General features: G+C 32.3%; 1 protein-coding gene across 50 annotated transcripts in view; it reads right to left on the bottom strand.

The window, feature by feature from the left end:
• Positions 1-12218, bottom strand: part of LOC106881762 (ryanodine receptor) — a 385182-nt gene that overhangs the window by 214267 nt on the left and 158697 nt on the right. For all 50 annotated transcript variants that reach the window (XM_089360088.1, XM_014932251.3, XM_014932252.3 and 47 more), the window contains 8 exons: positions 11340-11460; positions 9907-10003; positions 9696-9773; positions 9414-9472; positions 8483-8547; positions 7317-7421; positions 5591-5710; positions 3787-3959 (listed from right to left, as the gene is read on the bottom strand). In XM_089360088.1, coding sequence (XP_089216214.1) covers positions 3787-3959; positions 5591-5710; positions 7317-7421; positions 8483-8547; positions 9414-9472; positions 9696-9773; positions 9907-10003; positions 11340-11460 — 818 coding nt within the window. The remainder of the gene's footprint in view (positions 1-3786; positions 3960-5590; positions 5711-7316; positions 7422-8482; positions 8548-9413; positions 9473-9695; positions 9774-9906; positions 10004-11339; positions 11461-12218) is intronic.

Below are 12218 nucleotides of genomic sequence, written 5' to 3'. Positions count from 1 at the left end.
CAACATTTATGGATGGTTTTGGGAGTAATCAGTTATTTATAGAAATTTTTTTTCATCATAAAAAGTAGGATTCTGTTTAAATATATAAATGTATATTGTGAGTCATGATATTGTAGAGAATTACAGAATTTCCATTGCGATACTCAACCTGAACTCCTGGCTATCTACATTCTCATGTAACAACATTAAAAACAGAGTGGTTTTGAAGCAATTGTAACTATTAATAAAGATGTATTAAATTCATTCTTTGTCTTCTTATTTGGAATATATATGTTCTCTTCTGCTTTTAATTATTTGAATTCTTCCTCTGAGGAAGGAGCTAGTTTCTAACAAAGTACAAAGTTCCATCATTAGAATGTAGATAACAAAAATAATGTCACATTTAAAACTTGAGAAAAGTGTTGCATATTTTTACTGTTCCCCTTACAGATTGTATTCGTAATGTGTGATTTAGTTGATTGATTTCTTTTTCCGAAAGCCCTGCCTTATCCTGATTGTTACTTAGGCATTTACTCACAAAACCAAGGGCACCAATTATTATTGGTATAAATGTGAATATATAATCTGGATATAGAAGCTGAAAGTTTCAGAGTATACATGGATGCATGTATGTGTGTGTTTGTATGTGTGCGTGTGTATATTGTACATATGCATGTAAAAGATGGGTGTGTCTTTTTGAATTGAAAAAAACATTTTTAATTAAGCTTGTAGTGTCAACAACTTAGCTGTACATTCAAATGCGATCACCATCAGACAATTCATAGTGAATGTTCAACTTATCTTTCAAACTAACCTCACAGGATATTTTACCAACAGTTAATAGTTAACTTTATTATCTTGTTATGCTAATATACTATACTAGTATCATATCAATCCATATTCTAACAAATCTTCCATATATGAGTACTGCTGAAACTGAAAAGCCAGCTTTCAGTCTTTATTCCTGTTTCACATTTTTGTTTCATAGAATATACAATACAAGAATATTTGATAATATATGTCTGACTTTGGTGCAGAAGGAGTAAACAAAAATGTATTACGGCTACCTTAGAGTAATGTTGTCTTTTGGAGCAAATAGTCTGACATCATATCACAAATAGTTTTCAAGCCAATAAAATGTACCCTTGCAATCAACCAATCAGCTAAGAGTTAATGACTAAATCTTAATGTGGACAAATTTTCTGTGTGTATATGCTCTGTCTGATGGCCGATGGAAAACAAGGGCTTTAGTGAACTGCATATTAAGAACTGCATATTTTGCAAATCTTGTAGGGCAACATGGGAACATGTGCAAAGGAAAACATATGTGCTGTATATCCTGATGGTGTGAGTGTTTGGATATGCTAATGGTGGTTTAACAGATTTAAAAATGGTAATTTTAGTCTTTTGGATGGATATCAATCAGAAAGACTGACTGTTTTCAATAATGAGGCAGTGAAAACAGCAATTAAAGACGATCCATGTCAAAGTATCAGGGACTTATCCTGAAGGTTTAATAAACCTTGATCCACTCATTTCAAGATCATCTTAAGCAAATTGGGGAAGTGTATAGAGAAGGGGAGTGAGCTGTGCTCTGAGAATAAAGCAGGGCATTCAACAAGATAACTCAAGAAAAGATAAATTCATTAAGCTTGGAAATTCTACCTTGCTCTCCCAACTCACCAGACACCTAACACCATCAGATTTTCACTTATTCAGGTCACTGGAAAACTTTACCAAGAGAAAAAAAAAAAAAAAATTCAGAAGTAAGTATGATGTGAAAATGTCTAAACCCTACCCTTTCCTCTTCTAAAGGCCCTGATTTTTTTTTTACTCAAGGAATCAGAAAACTGGTTTTGAGATGAGAAAATGTTTTTGCTAGTGATGTTGATTATATTTTGAATGAATAAATATACTTACAATATGTTTCATGCTGATTTGAACTCATTACATGAAATATGACATTGCTTCTCAATACCCCAAATATATATATATATATATATATATATATATACTATACAGTGTTATAAATCTATTTTAGCTGATTTTACTAATTAGTTTTGTACACAAATTAGGCAATTAGCATTAACCTAAGATGGAGCTCATGAAACTGGTTGGTAAAATCAGCTGAAATGGATCTATATTACTGTAAAGTATAAATATTGACATACCCTATTGACAAATGTATGAAGGTCTGCATTATTTTAAAGTTATGGATTATTAGATGATGTGTACATGTATGTGTGTGGATGTGTGTGTGTGTATATATATATATTTTCTGGACTTGGTGACTGGTTTACAAGATTTAATTCTGATTTAGTTCTAATACAATCAGTTGACAATTAAGCACTAAATCTATAGACTAGTCACCAAATAAAGGAAATAGCACACATTATTTGAAGTGCAGTTGGTTAAAATTCAGATTATGTTTGATCTGAAATATAAATCAATAATGATAATTATGTTTTATAATTTATAAAGTGGGGGAAAAAAAAAAAAAGAAATGTAGTCTTTCATAGATTCAATTCTGTTAAAGAAATTGGAGAAATACCACTACTGTTAGCTGAAGCGAATGTGGCTTTGAGAAATGAAGTTTCAATTTGGAGTAGCAGCAAACTGAAATATTTGAGACTCTAAAATTATCTGTTGCAAAAGTTTCTCAGAATTCTAGATTATATTTTAATACCAAAAAATGTATACTTTAAATAGTGAATCAGACATTTTACTTGTTATATTTATATATATAACTCCAATAATGGCTGGAGTTCAATATTAAAATTCCATCTATTATTGTTGTCTCTCTCTATTACAAATTCTGCTAAGGGCAAGCTAGAACATATTTACCATAACTATAGTTAGTATTACTAATATTCTGTTACTGTAATTTATTTTTACTAAGATTTTTTAAAAAATTTGACTTAGAAAGAAAGAGAAGTTTTAAACATTCTGGTGCTTTGGATCCAAGTTCAATTCTTTCCCAGACCTCTTTATTGTGTGCATGGACAGGACAGTAACAAAACAATTAGCTGAAATAACATTAAGGAGTAGTTTCTCTTCACTATAATTTTGGCCTTAAATTATGTAATTAAACTTCAAAGCTGCTTATAAAAATATTTCTACTTGAATGTATATGTAAAGGTTTGACAATATATGTTAGAAAAAGTGAGAAAGTTAAAAATATGAAATGCTTCAAGCAGGTAGTTGTGAAAAATAAGATTAAAAAAAAAAAGCAATAAAATTATAAACAAAAAAATGTGTAGATTTTTTAAAGAAGAATATCTCAAATCAATATCAGGTAAATAGTACGGTTATTCTGAAGAAGACATGCAATACAAGCTTGAGAAGCAATTTATTTAGAAAGAATTGTTCAAAATCAGAGAATGAAAAATTATCTTTAATAATCTTTGTTTATTATATTAATTATGTATTTTACAATTAAATAAAATCAAATTTATTCATTGAAGCAGCAGAATCAAAAGCAGCAAATCTTGCAGCTAGTTTGTTTCTGAAGATCAACCTTGAATAAACGAAAATGTTTTCCTCACAAGATTAAATTTTTTGTTAAGAATTTAGTATTTGAAAACCAATGAAAAGTGAGATATTTTAATGAAACAGATACATGCTGTAATTAATTGTACAGAACATTTGTGAGACGAGTCCATCTGTTTATTATGAAACAGATGAAGTATTAATGAAAACCTTGTAATGTGAGTTAGTCATTTAATAATGTCAGAGATTCTAAAAGCCGTATTTTAATAAAGAAAAGAAACAAAATGGTAACAAGCAAAGAAAGTAGAATCTACTTACCAGCAATTACTTTGCTTCCTTTTTCAACTGAAGCATCACTTATATTGGCATCGCTGTAGTTCTGGCCTGGCATATCAGCATAAGCATTTCTCTCCTCTTCAATGTCCATTTCATGACGTCGAATATTTTCTAAATTCATTTTGTGATCTATTTCTGACTGGATGGTTCTGTCCCTAAAAATTTCATATACATTATATAGTTTTATATAAGAAAAGCTTACTTTGGCATACATTTTCTTGTTTATTTATATCATATATGCATAAGATCCAGTGCTTGCTACAGTATGGTGGCTTTATGTATCTCAATGACCCTCAGAGCTATGCCAGCAGAGAGCAAGTCATTTGTAGAACTTCCCATATTGGACAAGTCAAAGGATAAAAAAGTAAAAGGACCCCCTTTGGTCATGAATGATCATGGAATTGCACCTATAAAGTTCCCCCTCGAAGCACAAGTCTGGGCAAGGTGTTTATAGAAGGCCAGCAGTTGCCCATGCGTACCAGCCTCCTCTTTTCACACCACCAATATTGTCCAAGGGAGAGGTAAAGGCTGATACAGCTTAGCACTAGTGATGTTGTAACTCATTTCTACAGCTGAGTGAACTGCAGCAATGTAAAATAAAGTGTCTTGCTCAAGAACACAACACAGCCTGGTCCAAGAATCAAACTTACTATCTTATGACTGTGAGTCTGATGCTCTAACCACTAAGCCATATGCCTTCAAAGAATCAAGACAAAGATATTATGGACTACCACTTTCCAGAGGTATCAACATTCTTGATAATTCAAAATCAACATAACATGAGAGAGGAAGGCCTTCCTTCAGAGAAACACTTGACACAAACCAAGTGCAAAGAAGTAAAAAAGACAATCCAAAGTTATGAACAGTGGAAAAAAGTCATTGATGGTCTGTGCTCCAGTGGGAGTAAAGAGCTTAAAGAAGTATGTATGCATATACATATCTAAATACTTTAATAAGAACTTTTCTGCTATGTCTGATGAGAAATCTGGTATATGCCATTTTATGTACTGGTTACTTTTTAAGATAAAAATTCTCTCAGATCTTGTATGCTGGATTTGTTAGCTGCCAAAACTCTTCTCGGTTGCTTTCAACACATTTTGTTTAATTGTCCCTTAAATGTAGTAGAGCTCAGAAAATCTTTAGTTGCATGGATGAGAAGCAGCAGCAGCACCACCACCACCACCACCACCACCACCATTATAGAAATTTAAATTTAAAATATGAATGAGAGCAACCAGTGTCTACACGTTGATGGAATGACATCATCAGTCTTTAAGTTTCAATTTTATAACAGGCAAATAGAAAAAGACAGAAAAAAGAGGAAAGAAAAAAGAAAAGGAAAAAGAGGAATATTTAATCAAACAGTTTTGTATAAATTTGATGATATTCTCCTGTCATTTTATTAATTCCTCCGGGGTGTGATGTTAATAACCTGCAAACATATTTCTCCTCGTGCATTCTGGGAAGTGAAAGTGAAGCAGAGAATATGCACTTTTCTGAGAATATGCACTTTCAAATCTTTTTCAAAATTGCAGTCGTTTGAAGCGAAATGCTTGGCAAATTCTGTCAAACTACTGTTATTGTGCCTGACATCGAATCTGTGCCCATTAAATCTTTTGTTTAATTTTTCTGTTGTACAACAGAAGTTTTCAGGAGGATGTTCAAAGCATTTTCACTGCCCCACCAAAATTTTAGTGGGTGTACTTGTATACTCTGCAGCTCCAGTTCCTGAGACAGTGAACAACATCATTATAAATGATTAATAACAAGGTAGACTTTTACTTACTTAGCAACATATTCTTCCATACAAGTTACTGGTAAACTTAGGCGAACGTATTCCAAGCATACATGTTCCAAAGTACCAAAGTTTTTTGAAGAAATTTTTAATGCTGGTGTGATGTTAGTTCTGAAAATGCAAAAAAAAATAGTCAAGATTAGAATAAATAACCTAGAAATTGTGAAAATGATATTTAATATTAAGTTGCCATGTAAGGTAGTAAATTGACAGAAATGTTAGCATACTGGGCAAAATTCTTCGTGACATTCTGTCTTTCCGTTCTGAGTTCAAGTTCTGCCAAGGCTGATTTTACCTTTCATCGATAAAATAAGTACCAGTTGACCACTGGGGTCAATGTAATCGACTTCCCCATCCCCCGAAATTGCTGGTCATGTGTCAAAACTTGAAATCAATACTAAGTTACCACAATTAACTGTTATAAAAATATATTTCTTTTTATGTATGTACCTATACATGTACATATGCTCATAAATATGCATGTGTGTGTGTGTGTGTGTGTGTGTGCACGTATGTATATGTGCTTTTGTTTTTCTCTTGAGATATATACACATTTTATAGAATATCAAATTAATGTTTTAAAATCCATAATAATAAAACATGCAATTGTCGAATATCCCTTTTTATCTTACCAACTAACTAATCAATCATTTGTTCAATGTGCTGGTTAAACAATCTAGGAAGGGGGCAAGTCACTGAAAAGGTCACGATTAGTGACAAAGGGACTTTGACTAACAAACAACCAATTGACAGTTTAAGCAGCACATTAAACAAAAAATTGATTAGTTAGTTGGTTAGATATTTAATCAAATTGACTAACAATAAAGAAGGGATATGGCCAGTGTGTTTGTTAATATTAATGTGATGACCCTCCCAAGCTACAACAAGATTTATTTCAACACATGAATTCACTTCAAGAATCTTGCAAGCCAAATACAAAATTAACATTTGAAATCCATTTTCCCTGCTAAAGTTGGTGTTAAATTTGTGAGTACTTTGACAATCTTCATCATATACATTATGGTTCTGTTTTCAAGGTAATGTTTCATACTCCTCCTGTTTCTAAACATTTTAGTCACCTCTTGAGACATGCACATATAAGGAGTAGTTTTTCTAAAGTTGGTATATGCATATCTAATAAAAATAGTTGCACTTTCTTTAGTATGGGAGTATAAGTAGGCTTCATCTCTAAAGAACATATATTACATATATAAATTGGAGGGAGGGGGCTGCACTGTTAGTTTTAATCTTTTATCCTTTACTTGTTTTAGTCACTGGACTGTGGCCATGCTGGGGCACTGCCTTGAACAAATCAACCCCACTACTTATGTGTGTTTTTTTTTTCAAATCTGTTACTTATTCTATCAGTCCCTATTACTGAACCACTAGGCTGCCGGAATGTAAATAACCAGCACCGATTGTCAAATGGTGGTGGGGAAACAAACAAAAACACACACACACACATGTACTTGCATATTATGTATGTATGTATGTATACAGTAGGTTTCCATGCAGTTTCTGTCTACCAAACCAACTCACAAGGCTTTGATCAGCCTAGGGCTATAGTAGAAGACATTTCTCCAAGGTGTCACACAGTAAGACTAGACCTGAAACCATGTAGCTGTAAAGCTTCTTAACTACACAGCTTCACCTATGAAGAACATTACATAATATACCTTTATCACTTGCAAAATTAAAATAGCTATAAAATACATACCCTCCAGGTATTCTTACAGCTTCCAAACGGGAATGGTCTGAAGTCAATGGCTCAAAAATAGGTTGATTTTTTGAATACCAGAGTGTCATTTGTCTTGTCATATTTCTATAAAAGATAAACAAAACATAAATTCATATCTGGAGTATATATATATATATATATATATATATATATATATATATATATATATATATATATATATATATATATACATACATACATGCATATCAATGTGAATGTGTGTTTTTATTCAAAGTTATATTTAAAAACATTTTGATATTAAATGGAAGAGTTACTTGATGCTTTTCAATATAGAGTACATATTTATCAAACTTTTATTAGAAGAGTGACTTCGAAGTTTCATCTTGCTAGCCTTCAGCTCTTTTTTGTTGCTATAGTGTATCTAAAATACATTATTCAATGGCTCTCTTTCTTTTTTTAAGATGATAAGTGTAATATGATGTGAGATTTGACTGCTATTTCTTGCAAGTCAAGCAATCACATAAAGGCTTTTTTCGTTTCCTCAAAACATATTTTTTAGATTTCCCTCCCTTCCTTCATCGTCAGGACTATACATTACACCATTATCCTCATCATTTAACGTTCATGTTCCATGCTGGCATGAGTTGGCTTACAATGATGAGATTATTTTTTTACAGATGAGTATGACTCATTCAACTTCTCTTCTCCTGACAAAGATATTCTTTTACTCTGGGAAGAATTGAATTATGTTCTGCAACTTCATCAACACTACTGCTTAGAATGAAGAACTGTACTACATTATGGTACTTATGTAATTATTAACCTTTGCTGAAAGTTGTATATGAATAAGGACAGAGACCCACTTTCAGCTCTTATTTGTAATTGCTTTTCCTAATCTGGATGCCTCAAAGAAAGTTATAAATATCAATTTGGATATTTTCTCCTCTAGAAAGCTGATGCTTCATAAGTACATAATCCCCAGTCATTTCTCTGCAAGTGAATGTTTGAATAAAAACCAAAATATATTGGTATTTTATCACCTACAAAATGACTTGAAGAAATGGTGATCTGGATGAAATTTGAACTGGAAATGGGAAGCATTAAACTAAAAATACTATCCATTGGCTTTCACTAAATATATCACTTCTAATACACTTAGAGATAATGATAAAAGATATACATACACACAGAATGGTTCATAACCTTCCTGGAGACCATAGCAAGTAAAATATTTCAGCTTATTGATGTCCTATAAATGAAGAACAGAAAATTTAAATTAGAGGTACAATATATATAATTAATAACCAATAAGTAGTTTAATATTCAATTAATTAACAAAATAAAAGTTTTATTTAGATGACTAAATTGTAGAGAAATTTATGTAATCAATATTGTTAACTATGATACTGATGCAGCATGTTTGTGGATGAGTTTATATAAATTTACATGTTTAAGTTTAATTGGTTTCAACTTTTGGCACAAGGCCAGTGATTTTGGGGGAGGGGGTAAGTCGATTACATCGACCCCCCCCCCTCCCCAGAATTTAACTGATACTTATTTTATCGACCCTCAAAGGATAAATGGTAATGTCAACCCTGGCAGCATTTGAATTCAGAACATAACATACACTTGACCTTGCTTTACAAATAACAGGCCTCCAGGATTAAATGAGAGGTCTCTCCCTGCATAAGAAACTTAAAAACAACTCAGAGTTTTGTCTGTTTTTCCAGGAGTATCTGTTTCATTTGTTTGAGCAAGAGAGAGAGAGAGAGAGAGAGAGAGAGAGAGAGAGAGAGAGAGAGAGAGAGAGAAAGAAAGAGAATGAAAAGAGAGAAGGAGGGGGAATGTGAAAGAGGAGGGGGAAGGAGAAAGCTGAGGGAGGGAAGGGGAATGTAGTTTACCCTTACATATTAAAAATACAATGACCAACATTGTGGAAAATGAATGCTAAATGATCATGATGACAGTGTGTGTGTGTGTGTGTGTATAACCCTATTTTTTATTATCATTTTGGTGATATATATTTTTGAACTAAGCTAGTTATGAATATAAATTGAAAGAAAGAATTAATACCTCCCCTCACAAAAAAAAAAAAAAATTAATTTGATTACTTACCTGCCCAAAACTGACTCTGGCTTGTTGGTGAGCACCAAAGGTGAAAGCAGGTACATAACCTAAAAAGAAAACATCAAGTGATTATAAAAATAAAAGGAAAAAACACATGGTGTCCTTTGGTGGCCAGTTTAGCAGAAGGGAAATAATGGTTTCTTCATAATATTTGGTGGGATTAGACGTATGAAGTTTAAAATTCAGAAACAAGGAAGAAGTTTAATAACACTAAATTATTTTGTAGTTTGAAAGATTTGACATTTTTCATTTGACTTTGAAAATAGTTACCTTCATTTGTGTCGATATTCCGGAAAGCTATCTCTTGGCCTAAGGCGTCCATCATTAATTCACCATTTAAGGAGAATGCTGAAAATTAAAATAAGAAAATCCACTAAAACACACTTTGACTTGTTTTGATATGAATGTAAAGTAAAGTAAGACATTAAACAAATAGGAATGAAAGATAATCATTTAAAATACACAAAATATCTTTACTTACTTATGATTTTATCATTAAGATCTAACATGCAACCAATAACATCTCCTGCTTGCCAACATTTCCCATAAGGTTCAGAACCTTGGAACCATTTTCTTGCCTTTATAAAGTAAAAAAAAAAATGTTTAACTAATTAGGTTATTCAAATTTATGTTATTATTATCTTAATATTCACAATAATTATTACTTGCATATCATTAGGTGAACTGGTAAAATCCTTTGCACACTAGGAAAATGTTTAGCAGCATTTCATCAACCTTTTATGTCTTGATTTCAAAACCTGCTGAGGTCAACTTTGCCTCTCATCTTTTCAGAGTAGATCAAATAAGCACTGGAATCGATATAATTAACTTAAACCCCACTAGCACCGGAATTGCTAGCCTTGTGCCAAAACTTGAAACTAGTAATTATTACTTGCATAATCACAGCAAAGAAGGATTATCTTCATTGATAGTATCTCTTTGTAATTGTTTTCTTTTGAGCCAAGCATTAATAGCAAAGGCTATTTGTAAGGATGATGCATTTGTTTAATCAATTAAATCCCTTTATCATGCTTATTTTTATCATGCTCCCTATTTATTTCTATGACCACCCCCACTCCATTCCACTATTCTGGTGAATTGTTCTGTGTTATAGCTACTAAATTCTGATCGATTGATCTCCAAGTCATTTATTATCTATATTTTGGAACATTGAAATTCATATCACACTGTTTCTATCAGCCCTCACATTACTAGTTCCATACATTATCACCCACCCATCCTTGATTCACTGGTGAGGTCCCTAGTCAACACATACCAATCTCTGTCCCACAGACATACTGTGTCTCCTCTCTCTGCCTTTCCTATCACTACTATACCAGCCTCTGCTCTTCAGGGTTTCTTGTTCTCATGTATGCATAATTCAAGTAACTTCTAAGTCACTCATCTTTCTGCGTCTTGCATAACTCATTTTGTGTCACTTCCCTAGCTCCAACACTAGTCCCTATATTCAGACCTACCTTCTCAGATCATTATACCTCTACAATTCCTACCTTGCTCATATTTTTTCCTTGATATCATCAACTTGTAATTATTGAAGACATTGAAGAGGAATATTAGTACCACTAATCTCAACCAGTCTCAAACAACTTGTGGCCTATAGAGACATAACTCCTTCTTCTAACCAGACCAATCAAGTGAAAATTCTTATTCCTCCCTGAATGCACAATCTTTGTTGTAATATGATAATACTCAAATTTATTTTATTATAAAATTCCTTTTTCCATCATCTCTATTCATTCATCATCTCTCATTTTCTTTCTCTTTCACTCTTTCTTCCTCTCTCTCTGTCTCCCTGTCTCCCTCTCGCTTAATCTTTCTATTACACATAGACTATCTTTTTTTCACTGATAAAAAAAAACTAGTATAATTTATTAAAATAATTTGATTTCTTACCAAAAAGCCATCAAAACCATAGGATAAGCCATCAGTTCCCAATTCACACCCAGGATCAAAGGAAGCCTTGGCCCATCCAAGTCGCATATAGCCAGGAGTGATTACTTCAAACTCATAGTACCTAGATAAAGTAAGAAGATGTTGTTGACACATTTAATTCAAATATGATTAATAATTGTTTTCATTATAAATCCAGAAAATGGACATATGCAATTATCTATTCCAGCAAAATACTCAGAAAAGAACAAGCAATTTTTGGAAATTTAATATAAATTGGAAAAAATTTCAAATTTATGGAAGGATCAGAAATAGATCTGTTAATCATCCCTAGTAGTTCTTAAGAACATGTGGCCCTTTTACTATTTCTAACTTTGATGTTCTAATAATGGAATTTAAACATTAAATGCTCATGGAAAATTCTCCACTTATGTTATTAATACTCACTGCACTGATTAAATTTTTGTTGGTGATGTAACAGGCAAATCATATGCAAATTAGTTCTCACAACCTCTTTCTTTTGGTTAGCAAAAATAAAATTCTGGAAAGTACTCCACTATCATAAATGATTTAACTCAGTTCTCATCTTTCAAGTTTACATGCACAGAACTGGTTGGAAGGAAACAATCCTAGTTCAGGATTACATCCAATATATTCAAAGTTATGATGATAAAAATAAGACGTGTAATAGAGAGCAGTAGCAATGTTTATGTATTAATTGTTAGGTAGCAAAGGCCTTGAGGTCAGAAACTTTGAAGAATGTCTACAACAGTTCAGTAGTTCAGATTTATGTTTCATTGGATTTGTCTTAAAACAGGATAAAAAACATATCTATAACAGATGTTTATAGAAGGCAACAGGTTCCATACCCATATGGGTTTG

The sequence above is a fragment of the Octopus bimaculoides genome, chromosome 11 (genome assembly GCF_046866305.1).
Source record: "Octopus bimaculoides isolate indiv1 chromosome 11, ASM4686630v1, whole genome shotgun sequence".
Lineage (NCBI taxonomy): Eukaryota > Metazoa > Mollusca > Cephalopoda > Octopoda > Octopodidae > Octopus > Octopus bimaculoides.
Note: the sequence above shows the minus strand (reverse complement) of the source record. Positions and strands in the feature narration are given on the sequence as shown.